Source organism: Antrostomus carolinensis, unplaced genomic scaffold (genome assembly GCF_000700745.2).
Source record: "Antrostomus carolinensis isolate BGI_N321 unplaced genomic scaffold, ASM70074v2 scaffold19266, whole genome shotgun sequence".
In the NCBI taxonomy this organism is placed as follows: domain Eukaryota; kingdom Metazoa; phylum Chordata; class Aves; order Caprimulgiformes; family Caprimulgidae; genus Antrostomus; species Antrostomus carolinensis.
Genome location: NW_010324170.1, coordinates 3,022 through 27,355, shown reverse-complemented (window position 1 = coordinate 27,355; position 24,334 = coordinate 3,022). Strand labels below are relative to the sequence as shown.

Here is a 24,334-nt window from a genome sequence, read left to right as displayed (position 1 = left end):
ATCAGTCATCACTTGGTCATACTTTCTGGGAGTAAATCAAACTCTTGTTTCAAGAAGGAAGGATCACAGAAAGTTCAGAGCCATTCCAGTATCATTTTGATTCTGCCTTCAGTTACATGAGATATGAGGAATCCTCACTGTTCCCACTGCTGTTCCAGGGACATCTGTGCAGCCCAAGTACATGGACACCTTTCCTCATTCCCACCGCTATTTCAGCAGAGCTCTGACTTGGACTTTATGCCTCGTATCTTTGACTTTGGAGGCTGGATTCCAAATTAATGTTGATGAGTTCATTGTGAAAAATCTGACTTCAAACTTTCCTTCCAGGCTCAGAGAAAAGTGCAATGTCTACGTACGCAGGAGAACACCATTCCATTCATGATTCGCATCAGAGTACGAATTCAGTGGGAAAGAAGCTTTGCTCTCAAAATCTAGATTCTATTTTAATTTTATAATTACAGGTGATAAAAAACATGTGAAATAAATAATTTACAATTCAAATAGTAATACATCTGCAATATATTAGAAATATAGTTTAAAAATGACTTGATATTCTTAATTAATATAAAGTTTAATTTTATGCTTTGTATAGAAATGGCAGCTTTACTTGTTACTGCTGTCTTAGCAAAAGGAAACAGAAAAGTTCCTAAGTAGCTAAATAGCATTGGGAAATTAAAAAATATTTTATTTTGCTTTTTTTTGGTAATAGAAAAATAGCTTTTAAAAATACATTGTTAAACATATGGGCTTGTACTAAAGTAGAATTGTATATTATATACAGTAAGGCAGTATATCAAATATTGTCCTGCTTTATTTCATGTTTGGTTTTACCAGACTAGGCTATGAATAGGATGCAAAGTTTTCCATCACATTGAAAAAAAGAAAAAATATATTTAGAAGAATCTGTTATTTTACTGTAATTTGTTGATTATATTCTCTTTTATATATGATTTGTCATATATAAGAGCTCCTTTTTTCTTAAGGATTGAGAAAAAATATAAAGAAAACTTAATCTAGTGTCAGAATGCATTCAGAAGAAAATGCATTTTAGATCAGAATGCTGTTGTACAATGATTTATCTGATTTAGGAACTGCTCAGATCACTATGGTGTACTGACTGACCAGTCACAATTTTAATCTTTCTTGAATCTGCAGTATTCCCTCAGGTTTAATCAACTAATAGAAGATCTGCAGAGCTGAATAATTGGTTTACAATGTATTTTTCATGGCAGGTAATACCAGTTAAATAATTTCCCTGTGTCACAAACATGTGATAATGATCCAAGGTTTTCTTCCATGATTATTACCTCGACCCACAGTTTATTTTATTCTCTGTATAATACACACAGGAGGCTAGGCTTTTTTAAGGAACTGTTTGCTATGTGGTTTTGTTTTACTGTACATAACTACTAAGGATGTACTGTACTAACTACCAGTTATTTAAAGGAGGGCATAAAGGAAGATGGGTCCATATACTCTGATCCACTGGTCTCTCTTTTGCACTCGCTTGGAACTGTCAGACAGTAGCTCATATTTTTCTCATCTTGACCTTGCTGAAGGTTCTGAGAAGTTTCCATTGTGGGTTCTTGAGACACAGATGTGTGCTGGATGCGTGAATCTGGCATTAATACGAGAATATTATGGTCCATAACTGTTGAGACCTTGGTATATTCTTTGCTGGTTCCTGGAACAGTGTATTTTTCGGTCTTTCCACTATTTTCTTTATGTTTCAGTAATACTGCTGGTTTCTCATCTTGTCTGACTTTGTGAACTTCTACATAATCCATTAATTTAGGATTCAGAAAAGGTGACTTGCCATTAGGTCTGTTTTCTTTAACCTGCACTGTGGTTTGGTCAGTTTTGGAATGCAAATTCTCTACTTCTCTTTGCTTTTCCATGTCATCATGGACAGTTTCAGTGATAGGATATTGTGACTGATGTTTTTCTTCATTTGCCACAAAAGCTGGTGCAGTGTTCGTGTTTGTGGTACTCAGTGTTATCTTATGTGCATCTGTAGTACTGTGGTAGGCAAACACAGGAGGCTGATTATTAGGTAAATGAGCTGCAGGCCAAGTGGATGATTTTGTACTCTCATTGTTAAAAAGAAATATTTTCTGTTCTGAGGCCATACACTGAGTTTCCCAGCTCCTTTTTCCTCCTTTATTTTCTTGAACATCTCTTATGTCTTGTGTTTGCAGTCTTGATGGAAGGGCATGGGACTCCCTGCACTTCTCAGAAAGCAGAGAAGGGCTATCACAGCTCCCTCGGCCTGAGTCACTGTCTGTTTCCTTGGGTATCATTTTTGCATTTTTACTGGGATGACTATTGTCATGGCTTGGCATCAGTTGCTGATCCTCACTGTCCTCTACCTCCAGATATTCTATCAGGAGTTCCTCACAGTCTGATGTTGGAGGGAAGCCATGGCAACCAAGAGCACTCAATAATTCTTCTGATTTTCCTGTCTAAGGGCATAATAAATATGATACATTTTTTCACTGTTAACTTTAGGGTTTGTCTGACTAGTAAAACTGTAAAACAATTTACGTTTTAAATATGCAAATACTTTAATAATTATATCACTAGACCTAAACCAGATTTCTGTTGCTGCAGAAAACAGAGGAAGAGCAAAATAAAATCTCTTGAGTTCCCTCAGTGGTGAGACACAATCCCAGAATTCATGTTTCTAAAATGGGAGGACTAGGGAGTTTTGGCAGGTGCATGTCTCATGGGTTTAACAAGAAGGAAATGGAAGAGAATGATAGAGCAGCCATGTCCTGTCTCAGCATTGCAACAGCCTATGGAGAGCAGCTTCCATAGGAACTACTAGGAAGATCACACAGGCATCGGCTGTTGTGGTGTCGCAGGGAACAGCTGCGGTGACAAACCTTGTTCAGGATCAACCTGAAAATGTTGCTTATTTTTAACATTGATTACATTTATGGAAGCTGGTTTATACGTTATTATGGTAATTGTGTTTTCTAGAACATAATTTGTAAAAATAAGTAATGGTGAATTCTTTTGTTATCAGTGGTACTTACCTCTAACAGATGTGTATCTATGCCTTTTATCTTCGGTCCCGGAACTGGTGGTAGGATAAAGGCTATCATTCTAAAAAAACAACAAACACACAAGGTGTAAGTATGAGCCCTATCTCTCTATTTGTTCTCCCATTTCCTTGGAATGTGGTTGACATTTTAAACACTTCTCCCTGTTGGACCTTTGTTTCCTGTCTCTCAAGCCAGGTAATTTACAAATCCAGTTATAGTTCATAAGTTGCCCTTAGAGGAACTGATAAGGAAGAGAACAGTACAAAAGTTATTCAACTGGAAAAGTAACACTGCTAATGTCCTTTTATTGTCCTTTGTCCATTAACCTCCAGTTCTCTAATATGACTGTGTCTTCATCACTGGCCAAGAAACAGCTAAGTGGGGCACAGTTCAGGTGGACTCGTGGGCCTGTATGTACATACTTGAATGTCAGCTGACTACTGCTAAACAGGGTTTATGATTAATGACTTTTCATGGCTAAGTGAAATTAGCCTGTGTTCTAGTAAATTATTTGGGGAATTGACAGACAGGTGGGCAAAAAGACAACCTCATAATATAACCTTTAGGAAATCAGGCCAAGGACAAAAGGCATGTCTTCTACAGGATCAGGGATACTCCAGATGATGCATGCTGAACAGTTACATGGCTAACCAAGATGGTCAGATCTAACAGAGACATGTTTAGCGACTGAGAATTTAGCCTGGCTTCCCTAAAGAACAGAAATACTTCTTTATCAGTTGCAAATTTAAAGTCAAATACCTGTAACATGTTTATAAGGGAACACAAAACCTATAGGAAATTGAATCAAATGCTAGAAATCCATTTTTGAAAGTTTGCTGAGATTTTCAACTCCATGCAATTGTGAAATTGGTGACTTACCTGTACCCTTTAAAAACCATTGTCCAGCTCATGATTAAACATACAAGAGATGACAAGACACCAACAACGATCCACACAACCATATCTTTTACTCTAAAGTCTGGGAAACAAACAGAATTATTTAAAGACACACATCTAGCATATGCATACTCAGCATGCAAAAAAAAGGCTCAAATTACTTTTAGGTTTAAAATTGGTCTAAACTCCCAAATCTAGAGGCCTTTACTAGCATAGATGGATCTCAAAAATAATTGTTAATATCTGATAATAAATATACTTTTTATTAATGGCACTGTGGAGGAAACAAACTCTTTTGGAAAAATGGTACAAAAATGTATGAAGAGGGAAATTTTGTCACAGCCAGTTCTACCAATTGGTTTAAAATCCAATTATGCCAATACTGTAGTTATTTTATTATCAAATACATATCATACAATTAATTAAATGGTGGGTTAAATAATCTTAGGAGTAGATATTTTTAAGGTTTTCTATTGTAACATAACACTTTTTACATCGAAGTGTTTATTTCAAATTCATTCCAAATAAAGAGTGGTGAAGAGCTGTTACTGTCTGAAGGCAGTCACTCTTTGTTGTTTGTGTAGCAGTTTTAATGCAGTTACTGGTGTTCTTTTAGTTAAAAAATACCATCATGAGAACAAATGAGGCAATGTTTTAAATAAGTAAAGAAACTGATTCATCTTCTTAACTCCAAAAAGTAATGAAGGGGAAAGCTAACTGGGTGTGGCGCAGGGACACTGAGAATTCATTTACCTTGGCAATTATCTTCTTACCTGTCCTAGGGAAACTGTCAATCTGCACAGGTGCCACAAACAGCTAACAAAAGTATTACATGAACTTCCATGTAATAACAATTACTGAAGGGCTGCCTGGCCACTCACCAGTAGGGATCTGAATATATTTTTCTGAGCTCCATTCACTCCATGATCCGTGGTGGTCTGGTTTGCAGTGAATCTGTACAATGTACTTCTTTCCAGGATTTAAACTAAACATTTTATATTGTGTTTGCTGTCCAACAAAAATAGTCTGGAAATTAAATAAAAATCATAAAATGCATATAAAATTGAGATATTTTTCTATGAAAGTCACAGCTAGGTTTAAGTAATGATAACTAAGTTGGGAATATAGAATGAATCTGGATAGCTTCCTAACAAATTGTTATGCAGGCAGAGAAGAAGCACTTGGGTGCCCTGTGGAGAAGCACTTGGGTGTCCTGGCGGACGAGAAGCTCAACATGAGCCGGCAATGTGCACTTGCAGCCCAGAAGGCCAATAACCATATCCTGGGCTGCATCAAGAGAAGTGTGGACAGTAGGTTGAGGGAGGGGATTCTGCTCCTCTGCTCTGCCCTGGTGAAACCCCACCTGGAGTGCTGCGTCCAGCTGCTGGAGTGGGTCCAGAGGAGGCCACGAGGATGATCTGAGGGCTGGAGCACCTCTCCTACGAGGACAGGCTGAGAGAGTTGGGGCTGTTCAGCCTGGAGAAGGCTCTGGGGAGATCTTATAGCGACCTCCCAGTACCTGAAGGGGCTACAGGAAGGCTGGGGAGGGACTTTTTACAAGGGCAGGGAGTGACAGAATGAAGTGCAATGGCTTTAAACTGGACAAGAATAGATTTAGATGAGATATGAGGAGGAAATTCTTCACTATGAGGGTGATGAGACACTGGAACCAGTTGCTCAGAGAAGCTGTGGCTGCTCCTCCCTGGAGGGGTTCAAGGCCAGGTTGAATGAGGCTTTGAGGAACCTGGTGTCCCTGCTCATGGCAGGGGGGTTGGAGTTAGATGATCCTTAAGGTCTCTTCCAGCCCAAACCTATGATTCTATGGGTAATGGTTCCCTTTTTTTTTTTTTTTTTTTTTATTCCTATAGTTCAGCTGTATAACATAATTCAGTGGGAATGAGATCTGGCTCTGGTATGCTGTGAAAATTAAACTATTACAAAAACACATAATGAACATATGGCAAATGAGGAGGAACTGTGGTAATGGTGAGAACTGCAATGGTAAGAGGAAGACAAGGAGGCAAGAAACAGAGATGGGTGAAGAAAACTTAGAGAGAAAAGAAGGAATGTGGAGCTGGTGGAACTGCACAGGGTAGTAAAAAGTAGATCTTGCAATGGCCAGGGGGCTGGGAAGTGCGGTGGGAAAGGGAGGGAAGGAGGAGATACAGAGATGGCTGGGAAGTGCTGTAGGAAAGGGAGGGAAGGAGGAGATACAGAGGTGGCTGGGAAGTGCTGTAGCAGGCAAGAAAGGAATGCAGCCAAATATCAATAGCTGGAGACTTTAATTTGCCACCGAGTTGTTTGAGTTGCAGAGCTTGGTTATAGACAGTTACTGTTATGTAGCCATGACAACTATCACTATATGGCTGTTTGTACAAATTTAAATTATTTTACATAATGTCACTGAACTTTCTGTTACCTAAGAAGTGCTTGTGGTTAAGAACAAATTATCACAAAATAAACCTGACTAAATTTTGTAGTCTAAACTTGACTAAATGAGAACGAAAAATTTAAATTGTAATGCAAATATAAATAATTTATAATGCCCACAATTTAAAAAAAAGTACTTTATCACCTGCTATCACACAACAGCATCTGAGATACCACTATTTTCATCAGGAAACCATAGATTACACAAGCACTTTTGAAAAATGACGGACTATTCAGTGTGCGTGTTTCATTACATTCAGGCATGGGACCTAGCTGACAAAATATAACTGATCAGAAAACATCATCTAGCAAAAACTTGCAACATCCTTACCTCCCATTCCTCTCCTTCTTCAGGCTTTAGTCGCAGCTCATATTCAAGGGTAAGCCATCCAGATCTGACATCAGCCAGTGGGGGTGGAGACCATGTCAAGACCAGATATGGTTTTCTATTTATTGGCTTTTTTAATTCCAGAGTTACATTCACAGGAGGATCTGGTTGTACTGTTAAATTAAAAGAACTGACAATAAGATTCTAAATGATTTTTTCCTTGCATCTTAGGAAGAAATATAAAATGGTGTGAGTGCCGAGTTGCCACCTCTATTGTGTCTAGTAATTTAGAACTGGTGCTGAAGTACAGGAATCAAGAATTTCCTGATAAAGTAAGCACAGATTTATGAATTTGAAGAAAAAAAGAACAGTTAAATATGTTGAGTTAATGTTTAGATTTGCCTTAATCATTTACCACAAGAAATAATTTTCTCTTACATTACCATCTATTATTGCTTTCTTCCACAATTATGTTTCAAAATTAACATCTTTAATGCTGTGTTATGAAAATTATGTTTTACCATAATCTTATCAAAGTTGGCAGATATGTTTAGGAATGCTGAAAACACAGATGTAGCTGATGAAACTTGCCCCTCCACCATCTTTTACATTCAGAAAACACAACAGCATAATCCTTACATGCATGTGTAAGGATATTTAAAAATAAAACAAACCAGGAATAGTAAAGCCCTGTCTATATCTCAAAAATAAACCAAAATGGAAAGCAAGTTTCTACTGCGGTCAGGCTCTCAGCTTCCTCAGTTCAGAGGTAGAGCCTCTGCATATCCTGTGTGTATTTTACCACTGTCTGATGCAAAGCTTCATCAAGTAAGCAGTCAGAGATGGAGGTAAAATGTAAAGCCTTTTCTTGAGGAGCCCTTTTCCAGTTGCCAGACTCCTGGCAGCCAGATCCTTGATAACAAAGTGGTTATAAGTGATAATGTTCTGTTCCCTTAGAAAAAAACCTAAATACTTGTCCATAGTCACTCTGTAGAACAAGTCTGAGAAAAGAGATTATCACAGAACACTGCTATAAAAAGCACTAATTCAGCTTCTCTTGGGCCTGGAAACTACTTTTAGGTAATAAAATTTATTGAAAGATCGATTTTATTTCAGTAGTTGGTAGAGTGGAAAAAGATTTTAGCAGTATGGTATTTCTTAAAGCTTGACTGAAATAAATATGGAAAACCAACAAATGGTTATCTGAATGCAATTTTAAAGCTTTTAGCAATTTTAGGCTTCCTTTGAAAATAAAATGGTAAAGGGATGAATATTGGTTTATTATTACACCAGGTAAGATCTTATTTGTTCTTCCAAGTTTTTAACTTTTATATAATACTATATATGAGAAGAGCTGGAATTGTAATTCTTGCATCAAAACTCATAATTTTTAATTATTTGGTTCCACAGAAAATGCTTTTTATCTCTTACCTATGTAAGTCACATCCACATAATGAGGATCAGAGACATTACTTCCCATTTCATTAGTTGCCCTCACAGTAATATTGTATATGGTCCAGAAAGAAGTGTGCTTTTTATCGAAGTAGCATGAATTGGGGCCAGCAGTTCTATAATCCGGACATTCATAGACTTGTTCTTCTCTGAAATGAAAGAATCACAGTAATAAGGTTACACAGACTGATTTTGACTAATTTTGACTAATTTTGATTACTAGTAGTTCAGCATTATTTAGTGCTGGATCAGATTTTTCATGCCTGGCAATGTGAAGAAAATCAGAAAACTGCTTTCAGATTGAAGAGTCATTGGACAATTCCAGAGACTGTAATAAGCATTTTCCCCCAAAATAAAGACTACAAACCCTGAAGAATTTAGGCTGCTGGAGATGCAGCAGTGAGCTAGTACAGTGCAGCTCTTTTCCGAATGCCATCGTCCACTACATAGCCCTTACAGGTTCCAGAGACCCTGTAGAAATCATTGCTGAAGTCTTCTAACCCATCAATTAAAAAAATGGGTATTTCCAATGTTCATTTCTTACTTAAATGAGTTCTGCATATGATATTAATATGCTTTCAGAATCTATTTTGGTCTTTCATCACCTGTTCCTCAAAAAAATCTACTTTGTACCTGTTATCCAAATCCATTCCCAGGCTTCCCAAAGGTAGCAGGGACAAGAGAGAAAGTAGAGTATGTAGTACTTTTTTCCAGGCTCCCCTGAGATATAACACAATATAGCACAATAACAAAAGAAAAAGTTACGGAGGTGGACCTCACACTCTGCCCTGACTGGCTGGACCAGTATCTGTTCTTTTCTACTAAGACCCGCCTCAGCTGACAAATACGGAGTCTGGCATCCAGTTAGGTCAGTGCAAGGCTGAGCAGTGCTGGGTGAACCAAAAATAGTTGACAGAACCTTGTGTATTGACTACTCTTTTAAAATGAATGCTTGGCACTTGATTTAAGCTCCAGGAGCAAGATTACTGCAGAAGCCAGGAGGCATTCATAGCCTATGAATACTTGTGCAAAATAAGCATTATCAGAAGACCGAAGTTTTAATATCTGATTATTTTGGAAAGCTTTATTTCTAGGGCTGTGTGGCTGAAGAGGTACACGACTTGCATGGACTTGCATTTATATTGTGTACTATTATGCAGTTGCTGTGCCACGGCAACTTTCAAGGCAGTCCATCTTTCAAGGCAGAAAAATCCACAGAAATTAGAAAAGCCTGATATTTCAACCTGTCCTGGTTTTTGGACGGTACAGAGCTAGATTTCTTCTTAGTAGCTAGATTAGCTCTGTGTTTTGGTTGCAGCATGGGATTTGCTATCAGAAGAACTTTGATAACATACTAATGTTTTCAGTTGTTGTTGGAAGTTGAAGGACTCCGTGTTTTGCTAGTGTGCAGGTGCAAGGTCTAGAGGGGGTATGAAATATTAAAATTTGTAATCCAAATTGGCATTTTGATATGCCAGTAGGATATTCCATATCATACAAGTCATGTTCAGTGTATTAATAAGGGTCTCTCTCACGTTCTCACTCTGCCGGGATTGTGCTTTCGGTTTTGGGATTGTTGCTCCTCTGGGATCATTATCCAGGAACGGGCCTGACTTAGGCAGTGGGTGGTGAGGAACTGCACTGTACATCATTCATTTTTACATTCTATTATTATTACCATTATTATTGTCATTATTATTTTAAGTTTTATTTTATTACAATTATTAAATTGTTCTTATCTCAACCTTACCCCTCCAATTCTCTCCCCTGTTCCCTGGGAGGGGGCAGAGTGAGTGACTGGCTGTTCAGTGTTTCTCTGCTAGCCAAGTGAAACCACCACACAACCTTATATATTTTGCTGCTAGTGTTATTCCAGAATGTCAGTTGGACAAAACCATGTCATGGAAAATGACATCTCTAAATGCAAAATCAATCAGGACTGATTTTCTATGTCCTTCCCATAAAAGACTGAATAATTATACACAGCTTATTACCCTTCTTTGCTGTAAAGCAAAGTGTAGTTAGTAGGATGTCCTCCAGCTGAACCAGGTTTCCACCAACAAGTAAATGTTTCCTTTTCTGGAGAACGGCATTTTGTTATTGTAGGTTTTTCAGGAGGTGACTCTCCTGTAAGAGATAAAGAAATTAACTAATTGGTAAGTTTAATGCATCAGGTCAATCCTGAATTCATAAAGTCAAGTAGAGCACAGAAAAATACTTTTTTTTTTTTTTTCCTCCAAGGAAAGAGAAAGTTTTGCTTCATATTAGCATAGGAAAGGAAGGACGGTTCAATGGTTAGGACAGCAGCCTTCTACTTTGATCTGTATTCAAAATCCTTTCCCACTGCAGCCATGCTGAAGAACTATGTTTTATTTCCCTGGCTGTGGCTCTTTGCCCCCAAATCTGATGAGGGGTGCTGAAATACTGTCATAGCAGGTTAAATTATTTTAAATTATTTTAAATACTCTGCTACCCAATCTATTTTTTACAGAAACCTTTTTTTTTTTTCCTTCAAAAAATGTGTTTTAAGATGCTTCCAATTGTTTAAAAAATATGTTGTCGTTTGTTATGGTTTTTACAGGACAAAAATTAAGAACATAAATGTTTGCCTATTTGTTTACATCCTTGCCAATAACTCTGTTCTGAAGTACCTCTGCTGAGCTGGCTCTACAGATACAAAGAAGCAGTTCTCATATTTCCTTGTAAAGTGACGTTGTGCTCAGTACTCAGGCTACTTGCCTGGCTGCTCCAAAGCAATTTATAATTACTTGGATTCCTGATTATAGAATCAAGCAAAGCACTTAGAGTAGGGCAGAGGAAAATGCTTACAATTTGAACAGGATGATGCTAGTCAAAACCCTGATGTGATTAAAACTTTTGCAGTTATGTATTTGTGGCAAAATATGGCCCTATTACATCAATAATATATATTTTCTACTATTTAGAATAGGGATATTGATTTTCCAAATTTCCAATTGCCTAAGGCAGATCTCAAAATGGGACATTAAAAAAAAAAAATCTATTAACAGTACTTCAGCAATCTCCATGTCAAATAATAAATGCCATTAGTAACAGATGAAGAAGATTTGAGATAACCTGGCTAAACTGTCTGACAACAATATATGATGTAATGCATATTTAATGTGCCCACTCAAACCCAACAAAACACAGATGATTATTTCCATGTCATAGTAACTGCAAGTGTTATGCTCTGTTAGACATGGCAGTGCTGTCAGTCCAGTCACTAATGAACAACTGAATGGTTCTTATGCAAGTACCATCCCCTGATATCTATAGCTACAGACAAAATCAACATGATTTTTAAATACAGGGACAGGAACAATAAATTATTTAGGCACACTTGTGTCAGAAATGACTTCCTAGTAAATCCCAGTCTGTTTGTCATAGCCAGTTTCATCAGAGGGCCCTGAGTGGATCAACAAGACTAAATACACAGTTACACACAAAGTATGGTGAAGATACACTAAGCTGTTCCTCCGGCACTATAAAGTACCTGTATGAGGAACTGCATTTTCAGGGCTGCAATTTAGGCATCTTTCAGAACACTGAACTGACTAGAATTTAAAAACAATGAACAGAACAGCAATCATCCACTCACCATTAGGGATCTGAACCCATCTTTCGGAGCTCCACTCACTCCATTCACCAAGGTCTAACATGCAACGGACCTGAACAACGTACTTCACCCCAGCTTGTAGTCTAATCACTTTGTATTGTTCCTGCACTCCAACAGATATTGTCTGGAAAAGAAAACAGACTAGAAAAATAATAAAGAATTGGGCCATTTTAACAAATAAACCATAAAGGAGCAGGCTTGTGTCACTGACTTGTGAAAGGCAAGGGCTTCAGTTGGGTATTTTATAAGATGTGAATTACAAAGAAGCAAAGGTAGTGACTTAACAGTAAAACTCACTTCAGTGACACTGAGATTCTGATACTCAATAGTATATTTAATTGTTGACTTCTTGTAAGTTAGTACTCCATCAGATCCACAATGCAAGGAACACTATAGGTAGTCCAACTCACAGATAAACCCTCTGTGTAATGCTTCTTAGTGGCTAGTTTTAGTGCTTATTATTAAGTGCCTTCTTCAGGCTCTTTGAATCTCTCTTGAGAAGTCTTTCAGGACATACAGCTTTCTCCATCATTAAGGCATCAACAATATAGGTAGCACTGAGTCCACTGGACTGTGACTTTAAGAATGATATTTTATCCTGGTACATCAGCCGTGGGAGCACCATGGCCCACTCCTAGCAAAATGGCAACAGCTGGGAATGTCAGTGGCCATAGTCTGTGGGAGTAGGACACTCCACACGTTCTGAGAGCGGGGTTGCCCCCAGCTGATCACACTGAGGAGGATGATGATGATTACTCTCAGACTAAATACATAGTAATTAGAGAATAACTGAGAGACTTGTGAAACAAAAAGGGTCATCTTAAAAAGCAGTATTAAAGAAGCAGGAAAACTTGTAATAGCCAGGGGGAGACTGGAAACTCCAACAGTAGCTGAAGTATAGTTTGATGCTATCAGAAGCTGCTGTGTTAGCATCATGACCTCTGCCTGGGCAAGACAGAGCAGCCTCCCCCTCTGATGCTGTCAGTAGCTGCACTCTAGACTGTGGGCTGCAGCAGGCAGGAACCCACACCTGGGTGTATACACGTGACCGTGTGGGTGCTTTCTCACTGATCTGTGTCTTAGTAGACTGTAAGAAGGGATGTGGGTCCACATTAAGTTAAAGCATCCATGTCCTCTGCAGAAGCAGGTGTAAATAGGGGAGTTGGTACTCCCAGGAGGGTGGGGAGAGCTTGTAACCTGCGCTTCCTGGGAGAACTTCTGGGAACTTCTGCATACAGCATATTTCTGGGACTAATTACAAAAGGGTGATTATAACTTTGCGTCTATTACCATTTTAAGTGTCTATCATTATGATTCATCTGTTGTACTGCTGATACTGACCTTGCCTGCATAGTTAACTGATTGCTTTTTAATTACATCTTAATGAATAGATGCACTGCTTTGATCCTGATTTGGTTTAAACTATAGGAACTGAGCAGTCTCTTACTGTTACACTTGGGAACAGACACTGACAAAAATTACAATTAAATATTACATCAGTGGACTAAATATATTTTTTTTAGTATATGGACCATATTAATTTAGGACAATTATACAAATACTTTGAATTTCACAGTTTCTACAAAACACTACAGTATTTTTCTTTCTTTAATCAGATTTGGTTATCTTAATTTTTCTATCCTTACAGAAAATAATTTTTTTATAATACCAGTTAAATTCAGACAAGAGAACTCATTGAAAAGAGCATTTATACAACAAAAATATTTTCCCATTACCTCCCACTCTTCCTTTTCCTCAGGTTTTAGTCGTAGCTCATAGTGATATACATGTGAATTAGAGCGGATATCAGCTAATGGAGGTGGAGACCATTTTGCCCAAAGGTACCTTGTGCTAGCAGATGCTTTTGCTTCTAGGGAGAGGTTCACAGGAGCATCTGGCTGGACTGTGTAAATGAAAAGTTTGCCATTAGTGATTTAATTTTGTCTCAGAAAAGGCACCTGCTTTACAATTTTGTATTTCATTGCATGAATTTCAGATCATTCAGCATATCTGTATGGGAATAGTACAACGGCCTTTTTTTCCTTTCTCCCTAACAATGTTTATCTGACTACTGATTTACCACAGTATCACCAAATCTTAGACTTTACTCTGAATTTGTCACTCTAAGGAAATACAAATCATAATTTCATTGGGCCACTCTTGCAAAATTAAAATGTCAGATATTTCATAGCTAAAAAGTCTTAAGTACATTTATCATTACGAATAGATTATATGTATCTGCAGAAAGCAGAATAGAGTCAGGAATATGAAATGCTACAAAAAGCCCACAGAGTGCTTAGGCAGTTATTTTTACCTTCCCAAGAATGTAATGCTAGCACTCAGAAAGATATTCACATTTGGAAAATTTAGGTAGTTTAACTTAATTTGAAAGTTTTATAATCTGCAGTGTTAGGAACCTACAAAACTATCACTGAGTCTAACTGAAATATTGGAGATAAGTAGAAACTGGAGCAAATTTTCCAGAGAAAGTTAAAATGACAATAAAATATGTAGTCAATTTATAAGTAAAATACAGTTTTCATATAAATTAAAGATTAATATTTTAGGTCATCTGTAGATAAACACTCTTCCATAGCGAGTTTCACATAATGAGGAAAGAAATCTTTCACCGCTACTTGTTCTGGGATTAAAAACCACATACATCTCCAACTAGTTTGTTTTCCATTTCATTCTTATCTTTTTACCTATGGAGGTCACATCCACATACTGAGGATCTGAGCTGTTACTTCCAATCTCATTCGTTGCCATTACAGTGATATTATATGTTGTCCAGGGATTAGTGTGGTTTTTACCAAAGTAGCAGGAATTGGGACCTGATGTTCGGTAGTCTGGACATTCATAGATTTTTTCTTCACTGAAATAAAATTATTTAAAAAGTTAAAAGTTTGGGAAATTAAGCAAAGCAGATAATATTCCACTAATGGCCTAGGTTCAACAAAGAGATTTGTAATGTTTAACTTTAAACCTGTATATAATCCCACCTCTAAGAAACATTTCTGTGAGTGTCAAATGCTATTACCATAAATGCTTCATTGCTATTTTTCTCCAGTTTTTCAGGATGAACACTTTTATTTCCTTTTTTATACATAGGAATATGTCGACAAAATAATGGAAAGAGAAGTTACCAGAGACAGCACAAGCAAATTTTTTAAAATGTTTAAAAGCGAGTTAAAAGGCAAATTAAACATATTCACTTTGACTAAAGAAGAAAAGTTGCTAAGTATCTTCTTTACGTGTTTCCCCTGGAAAGTAACCTGATGGGCCCTATGGTAAATAAGTGTTTTATAGATTATTTTGTTTTCAGCAAGATATTAATTTATCTGCTTTTTAACATGGTTATAATCACAACTGTCTCAAAAAAAAAATTTTGTTAATTCCTGATCTCTTACCTATTCCCCTTATAAGTCTTCGGGTTTTTTAGGAGAGGGATCATTTTATACCCAATTAAAGCTGAACTGCATGATGTACTCAGAGCCTATTCCAGGTGTGAAGAACTGCACAAACCCAAAGCACCAGCTGAGATGGTTCAAGGATGTACTTTAGTCCCACTGTTACGCCCTATGCACCGCTAATAACAAGGTCTCTTAGTTCCCAGGCAGTTTTGTCCCAGTTCACAAAGGAGAGACAGGAGGAAAAGGACTGTGCCTGAGAGACGATGAGCTACGAAAGGCAACTGTGGCCCAGATCTGGAGTGCTTGGCAGTGCCTGGTGTTCAACAGATTTAATGAAATGGCAAAGCACTCCTATCCATCCCTAAACAGGACTGTTCTGGGCTGTGATAGGTATGACTTAAAATGTTCATTAAAATTTCTGTTTTGATCCAGATTGAAACATCTGGACATTCATAAAATAAAAGCTCTCAGATCATTGTTGAGTGTGATAACTTCATTAAAGGCTGTATCTTTCCTGATCAATTAACACCAAATGATTTCAAGTTTATTTAATTGAAGCAGGGAAGTCTGAGGTTTTATCTTATCTGTTCTGAACCTCACTAGGTTTATTCAAAGAAATTTAATCTCTGAGCCTCTGCTTTCTTGGCCCTGTTCTGAGACCTCTTGTTTTCAGGAGGAAAGGGCAGTTATACAACAAAACACAGCTCAGGCAAAGTTGCTAAACATATACACATTTTATTCTTAACCAGGATGAGGGAGTCACAGACTTTAACAAAGCAGTAACTTTTGAGATGAAACACGCACATCTGATTTTACTCCATTTTGGGAACCACAAGGTTGGCTATAAATCCCAAAGGGGAAGTAAAGACTCTTTATAGATTTTCTCCAGATGGGGGTTTGCTGTGCACAGTGATGGAAAAGCTCCTCAGCGAGGCCCCAAGGGCCCCACCAGCCCTGACTGACCCTGCCCAGCCTCCCCAGGGCCTGCCCAGCACTGCCTATGGCCCAGGCTGCCATTTCAGCCCCCTGCAGCAGGGCTGGTCTCCAGCTCCCCACTGCCCTGCCCTTCCCAGCCATGAGTCCTGCCGAGCCAGCGCCAACCCACAGGCTGATGTCCTGGTCCAGCCTGTCCCCATCCCCAGGGAGGGTGCCCCCAGCCTGGGGCAGTGGGATGGGCTCTGGCCATGCAGCTGAAAGCTGTGTGCCTCCTGATAAGATGGACAAACTGTGGCTTTCCTGGCACATCTTGAGACCGGTGGGATTTTAGGTCAGCTGAGCTTCAGTAGGGACAGGCTAAAGGTTGAGGACTGGTAGCATTCATGTTTTCTTCCAACAAGGGAAAGTCATTCATCTCATGTAGCCCTTGTTGGCTATCTGAGGTTTAACAAGGATTCATAAAAACACCTTTATAAATCAATATCATCATTCCCTCATTCTGTCATAATCACCACTTGATCACTTATAGAATACATATGCACTGCTCATTACCTGTCCTTGCTGTAGAACAGGGTATAATTGGTAGGAAGTCCTCCATCTGAGCCAGGCTTCCACCAACAAGAAAAGGTTTCCTTTTCTAGAGAACGACATCTTATTATCTTAGGTTTTCCAGGGTATGATTGACCTAGGGAAGTGCAGAAATCCAGCTAGTTATAATAGAGTTGGACAATATTTTTTGCTGTTATTGTTGAATGAGGACAATAAAATTATTTGAAACTATGGACTGAATTTGGCAAATTAATCTTCCTGGAAAATTAAATAAATTTTACCTCAAACTTCTAAAATAGCTACTGAAATTATTTTACTTTTCTTTTTCAAATGAAAATTTAATATTTACCTAAACTTAAATGTGTACAGTTATCTCTGAATTAAATTAAAAATCTTGGAAGTAAATATATGACCTTTTGTTTTTTCCTAAAATATCCAAAATTTTATCTTCAGGTCATCCTAAAATTAATTTTCCCCAACTTTGCAACAGAACAAAAATTCCACTATTTGCACATATTTGGGATAAATTATAGGTTAAACAAGTAATAAAAAGAAGGAATCAATGGGCTGGATAGAGTATTTTGTGTATTGACACCTTGAATATATTTATTAATTATTTGAATATTCCCTAATAATCACAATACATTTAAGAATATTTCTTGCTAAGACTACTTCCTCAACACTGGACACTGTTACAGTTCAGCTGGACAGGGTGCTGGGCCATCTTGTCTAGACCGCGCTTTTGCCAAGAAAGATGGCACCAGTTAGTAAGTCGAGAGAGGTTCTCCTCCCCCTCTACTCTGCCCTGGTGAGGCCGCATCTGGAATATTGTGTCCAGTTCTGGGCCCCACAGTTCAGGAAGGACAGGGAACTGCTTGAGAGAGTCCAGCACAGAGCCACCAAGATGATGAAGGGAGTGGAGCATCTCCCTTATGAGGAAAGGCTGAGGGAGCTGGGTCTCTTTAGCTTGGAGAAGAGGAGACTGAGGGGAGACCTCATTAATGTTTATAAATATGTAAAAGGCGAAAGTCATGAGGATGGAGCCAGGTTCTTCTCGGTGCCAACCAATTATAAGACAAGGTGCAATGGGTGTGAGCTGGAACACAGGAGGTTCCGCTTAAACTTGAGAAGAAACTTCTTTCGGTGAGCGTGACAGAGCATTGGAACAGGCTGCCCAGGGAGGGTGTGGAGTCTCCTTCTCTGGAGACATTCAAAACACTGGATGCCTTTCTCTGTGATCTCATTTAGGTTCCTGCTCCGGCAGGGGGATTGGACTTGGATGATCTTTCAAAGTCCCTTCCAATCCCTAATATTCTGTGATTCTGTGATCCTTGAGGTCCCTTCCAACCTGGTATTCTACTATTCTATGATTTTATGATGCTTGTCACTAACTTCTACCAACAACATAGACCATAAATTTACATATATTTTGACATGAACTGCGTGTCGCTTTTCAACTTAAGCTTAGCTTTATTTCAAGTTCCGTACTATTGTCTCTAACAGTGTTACTATTCATATGATGGTAATTCCCAAGAAGGTGGCAAGGATGGAGTGAGTGTAGGGATGGAGTGATTGCCTTTCATCATTGCCACCATGTAATCATTAAATTAATAGTATAAAACCAAAAGAGGACTCAAGCCATTTTCAAAATCTCCATACAAAACTTTAGAAGTAATTCAAGTATGTACAGGCTCCAGTGGTGGTCAGGATAGATTGGGTAGACCCTCAGACTTTTCTAAAGAAGGTGTTTTAAGGAAAAACAAGTGTTTCAGGAAATGTTGTACTTGCCAGTCAGACCCACTGTAGTCAGAGCAAGTTGCAAAATAATTTGAACTGATGATGTAAATTTCTGCTTCATGATGTCTTCTTCTCCTCAGGAAGAAATATCAGATCAACGGCTCACTGAAAAATAGGCCATCATGCAACAGTCAATAACAATGCTTAACATGTAAAACATATCACTTGGCTTGATCAATGTCCTTTTTGAATTGCAGCTAATTGATTCTTTTTATTTCTCAGAAAGGTGTGGCAACATGTACAGTTCCACTTCAGAAGCAGAAAACATGAATCACAGAGTAGTAAGTAGGTCTTCCTGAAGGTCTTTGAAAGGTTAGCAGTGCTAGGATTACAATTCCATAGCATTAACAAATCTTGCATATTTATTTGGCATCTTTGGATACTGGGTGCTTTTCTTAAAGCTCTGACTTTTTGACTTATTAATTTACCTGAGAAATCAGCCTTTTAGTAACAAAAAGTACACTTTTATCCCTGTTGATACAAAGAAGAGCTCAACATATTTGAACTCTGAAAGTCCTGAAAACAAAAGGCAAATAGAAAATATCCAAAATTTATTTAGAAATTTACGATATTTGAGCCAATCTCATAACTTCAGAATATTTGGCACTGGCAATGTTGAATTCAGGAACACCTGAGCTGAAGAATGCTACTCCTGTGCATTCAACTCACTGTTTTTACCGCATTTGATTTTACAGTGAAGTGGAAATGAAACCAGAGAAAATAAACCAAGGAAAAAATAACATAACCTCACAGTTATTTTATCAGATCATCTGACGCAATTATCCCTCTTTCCTCAACATGTAAAGACCAGAGGCAGTGTTGCAAAACTCGGCTGAAACACAGAGGTACAAGCGGGAAGCCACCACAGACCCAGTCACTGCAGTGGGCTGACACCACTAGATGTCCTCAGAATTCAGGTTACAGCTCAGGGTGATCAGGAGTCCCTGTGGCTGCTAAATCTGCTTAGCCTGAAGAAAAGGTAGATTAACCTCCTGCTTCTCTCACCAATATGCTTCCTGCTTGGAGATGATGACAGGAGTCAGCTATTAGATTCTCGGTAGCCAACCTCACTTATTGAAACTAAAGGAAGAACAATTTACTATCTAAGTAGAAAACTCCTTATCTCAGATTTCCACTCCTACAAACCGCATCTGACAGGTATTTGTATGCTTGAAACCAATTCAGTGTAGCACAGCGTGGGAACAAGCTGTCTCTTTGCTGAGGAAAAATTATTTGTGGTTTATCAGGTGACTCAATTTTCTTTACGCAATTCATTTTCTGTCAAGAAACTATATTCTAGCAGCATATAAATGTTTTTCAAGCATAAAGGCAAATGAAGTATTAGTTAATTTAACTGAGTCTAAAGCATGTTTACTGTGGATGATGTGGAGAACAAAGGTTGGCTACATGTCTGTATACCACTTCTGAATAACCGGGCATGTTTCATGCATGTAACAGAGCTACAGGCTGCAAAATCGCATCCGGGTTAGTTTTAACCTCACAGCAATCTGTGCATATGTAGTCAGTGGAGAGCAAACCATTTAAATATAACCCCAGTTTTGTTTAAGCACATGCAAATTTCATGACTGTAAACAAACGACAGGCACAAACATTAGTGTTTTACTTCAGAAATGAGCTGAAGGTTTGGTGTTATACAATGCAGAACACAGACCATTGAGCTCATGCAAGAAAAAGGTACATTTTTGTCATGTGAAGGGGAAATAATGAACTATAATCAGTAACTATTTCATGTACATATTATACCACTTTCCATATTTTCTTATTTCTAAAAATAGTTGGAACATTTGCAAAGTGCTGAGACTCATACTGTGCTTTCCTATAGGGAACCAGTACTGTGATTTTTTTTTTTTTTTTTTAAATTTTCACAGAGATATCTTTTCTGTGTGAAGAGTTGACAGATAAGAGGAACTGATTACAGTGAGCAAAAGAATGGAATTTGTCAATATAATAAAAGAGAGAGGCATCATCAAGAAAGAGCTGTATTAGAGCACTCTCCAAGGAAAACAGGATAATTTTGGAAAGTGAAGATCTAAAGAACAAAATTAATAGAAATAGGATTAAATTAATGCATTTTAAATGAGGTATTTTTCTTCTGGAACATTTGGGGTTTTTTTTAAAAAAATGAGCCACTGATTATGGCTCATGATTGTGAGCCACTTCTGTAATGTGAAAAAGAACAGGAGAGATACAGAGGAGGAATATGGACCTATTAGTGTCTACTGTCTAGTGCCACAGACTAGTGTACAGTTCTTTTCACCTATATTCAGGAAAAAAACCCCAAGTTAACCTGTTTAGATCAGATTTAGAACACAGCTACAGAGATGGGCAGGGGACACAGAGGCTGTCTCATGACAGTGATTTTAAGAATTGGCTTTTTACTCCGTGCAAGGATGATTTGTCTCCTATAAATATAGCAGGAGATTAGCATCAAAAGTGGGAAAACAAGAATGTGTAAACTCTGGCAAATGTTGGAACAAGAACAGATGGCCATAATTATCTCCAAAAACTAGAAAAAAATTCTACTATTACAGGAGTGATTTCTGGAATTGCCTTCCAAACATAAAAATCCCATGTAGTTTTCCCAGGTAGTCTGATCTATTATGAAACATATATGCCATGGTTGTTCATGGTAGCTGAGGACTGGACTTCATGATCCAATATATGCTTTCCAGGCCGGTGTTTCCTTAAAGTTACATAGCTTGATTTATTAACAGAAAACTGTGCAGGAGTATGAGAAGGCTGGATGTCCTATTTTACATTAAAGATTTAATACTTTCAAAATATTTTATATTAAAGAATTATCAGAATCTATGTTTATTTGAAGATCATGCTTAAAAACATCTTAGAAAAGCTTCATTCTGATATTTGTATTGTTTGCTGAAGGACTGTAAGCAGGAGCAGAGCAGTGACCAGGAGGCTCCAGGCATATTAACCATATTCCATTTGTTCCAGTGCCTACGTTTCCATGGTTGCTTGGTATTTGTGGTTCAAATATAATTTAAAAGGCTTCTGAAGACATCCTGTTTTTTAAAAATACTCGCTTTAATAGAAAAATTAATGCCCTCTTTGCTGTAACTATATCAAAAGTGTGTCTCCCCTATGTATGACTCAAAAATGTTTTCACAAAAGTGTAACCAGCATTATTGAAGATGCTGTGAGGGAATGCCTCACTTTCAGGACTGAATGCATTCTTTTATAAGGGACACAGCAGACATTGATTTGTCAGAATGTCATGCAAAACCAAGGGTTGAGTAAGTGATAATTAAGAGATCACATGCCTCCTTTTTGAAGGTTTTGATTTAATTCCAACAAAATTATTACATTCTGGCATTATAGTTGAATTTCTCTCTTTTAACACAGCTGTTATATAGTATTCAACAGCTGTACATTGCACCCCAGAAAACAGCGTGCATTGATGAAAATGGAAATGATTACCAGGGTTTTAGAATGGACAGAAGTACTAGATATTCCTGTAAAATAACCTTACTCTGCAATTAATAATATTATGAAATTGTAGGTTTGAAAACCATGCTTACAATGCTATTAGATAAAGCTGAAAGTTACTGAAATCAGGTGCTGCAGAGCAGGGTAGAGAGAATGATGTCCTTGTCCTAATTGAATTATAGGTCTTACATTCTTTTCTCTCTCTTGGCTCTGCTGATGGATAAATTTATTGAGATTAACAGAGAAGTCTTTACTCAGGCCTGCACAGATGGAAAAATTTTCTATTTGCAATGTTTTCAGGGTTGCAGGAAGAGCAACAGCTGTATAGTAACCACTGGCAATTGCATTAAGTCCATTACAAGCTTTGCTTGTGCTGCTAAAGAAATCTAAAGCCGAAAATATTTTCCTAATCTGTACTGAACAATGTTCACATTCCCACTAGTTATGATGATGAACAATGTTCTTCCTTCAGGCCTGGGGGAAAACAGTTTAAGTAGTCTCAAAACACTGTAGTTCATTACCATTTGAAAGGCTGAACTACAGTTGTATGAAACCAAGTATGAATAAAGAACAGAATAAAGCAAAAATGTGACAGTCTGTCAGACTATCCAGAATCCTACTGGCCATACACTCAACTACACTGTGCACATTGCATCAGTCTACCTTCCCACTCCCAGTCCTCAAATGCCAACACTGATATAAGTCCCCAGCCAAGACCTGGGCATTGCTACACTAGATGTGTTTCTGAATGACAGTGATGGTTGGGATGGTACTGCAAATTAAAAGCTGTGGATGTACAGTGTGTCCACACCTCTGCTTTCCTTCCAAATTCTGAATCCCTCAGGCACGCAGTACAGCCTTCATGGAGATGTACAGGCTCCAGAGAAAATAGGGAGTTCAGACGTGTCTCTGATCTTAATTTCTAGTGACTGACTGGTGGCTACTTTTAGCATGTAGTTTCTGTGGAGTGCTTTATGAGGATGCTTAGTTCCTGTTGTTGGCTATGTAAGGCAACCTAGATATCCACTTAATTTCTTGGAACCGAGGACTTCATATTTCTGTGTTTTGCATAAACTGGAAGCACCTACGAGTTCTTTTAGACTTCACCTGAAAAGCCTGCATAAGGGTTTCTAATATATTTTTCCTAAATTTCTCGCTTAAACAAACCTTATCCTAACAACCCTTTGCAGTCCCTTCCTTTGATTAGCAGTCAACATGTGATGATGAATGGAACTAGTTCTCTCACTAATGGAGATGTGCTACTCAGTCTGAAAGACCTGAGTCATTTTTGAAAACAAAAAAATCATGAAACTTTGAATTTCTGAAAGTATTTTAGGCACTGACTTCTCCATCAAAGTATTTATGCACTTCACTCTTATTGATTTTACAGAACTGAGCTAGCAACTCTTTTTAAAACTCTCAGATTTAAACTGTCAAGAAAAGTCAGGACAACAAGAAGAGAGCACCATTATCACTTCCTTACAGATGGGGAACCAAAACAGAGAACAATCAAGTACTTTGCTCAGACTCATACTAGAATTGTAACAAAAGCTAAAACCTCATCCTTTCCTACATATTTTTTTTCCCTTTTCTGAGTACTACCTCTACTGCTTTTGTATTTCCAATAAAAGATGATTTAGCTAACAATAGCAATCTTCCTCTATCAGTCTCATGGCTCCTGAGTATTCTGTTTTCCTCCCTGGTGGTCTGTACGTTTAGCCATAATTTCAGCATTATTATTTTTACAGCAGTCTTTTACAGAGAAGAAAAGCATAAGCTGTAAAGAGTAAAATTTTAGAGTTTGAAAGTTAGAATTTACATTAGAACTTGAAAATTGCTCTTGAAATACAATGGAATTTCATCTCTACCAACTACCAAGCCCAATTACACAGCAATTATCTTGCTAGAATAATTTTAAATATTATATATCTATGCAATAATTATGCAATATAAAGTCCAGCTTCGTACCTAAAAGATTCATGTGTGCAAGGAAGATTTTTGTTCCTCTCTTTCATGAATGTCAGATCACTTGATAATCTGGAAGAGAAAAAAAATCCAGGATTAGTGTGCTACGGGAAGTATCACTACTTTATTCCTAAAACATAAAGAGCAAAAAAAAAATCACTCTTTATATTAGCCGATTCAGATACTGACACTCTTATAGTCAATACACTTAAACATTGAGAGAAATAGCGACAATGGTAAATTACCATGCCACTGTACATTCTTTCTTTTATCTGTTTCAATAAAAGCACAAAATTTTCTAGCAATTTAGAAGGCAGTTTAGATTTACCCGTAGACTGTGCTAGACTATGCGATTAAAGGCTTACCATTATCTACACAAAGGCAGGGACAGGATCTGATTGATTGGGATTGTGGAATT

At 37.8% G+C, this 24,334-nt stretch overlaps 1 protein-coding gene across 3 annotated transcripts; it reads right to left on the bottom strand.

Annotated features, from left to right (window-relative positions):
- Positions 1 to 1,397: 1,397 nt before the first annotated feature.
- Positions 1,398 to 23,992, bottom strand: PRLR (prolactin receptor). 3 transcript variants are annotated; one of them, XM_010170847.1, is made up of 13 exons: positions 23,920 to 23,992; positions 18,478 to 18,591; positions 16,693 to 16,825; positions 14,497 to 14,666; positions 13,528 to 13,694; positions 11,774 to 11,915; positions 10,149 to 10,281; positions 8,134 to 8,303; positions 6,706 to 6,875; positions 4,826 to 4,970; positions 3,927 to 4,026; positions 3,039 to 3,108; positions 1,404 to 2,462 (listed from the first exon to the last, which is right to left on the bottom strand). In XM_010170847.1, exons 2-13 carry the CDS (start codon positions 18,545 to 18,547, stop codon positions 1,437 to 1,439), a joined length of 2,496 nt encoding a protein of 831 aa, XP_010169149.1. In that variant the 5' UTR covers positions 18,548 to 18,591; positions 23,920 to 23,992; the 3' UTR covers positions 1,404 to 1,436. The 3 variants fall into 3 exon arrangements, with proteins under 3 accessions (XP_010169151.1, XP_010169149.1, XP_010169150.1); XM_010170848.1 differs by lacking the exon at positions 23,920 to 23,992 and having other exon boundaries at positions 1,437 to 2,462; positions 18,474 to 18,583; XM_010170849.1 differs by lacking the exons at positions 16,693 to 16,825; positions 23,920 to 23,992 and having other exon boundaries at positions 1,398 to 2,462; positions 18,478 to 18,541.
- Between the last annotated feature and the right edge of the window lie 342 nt (positions 23,993 to 24,334).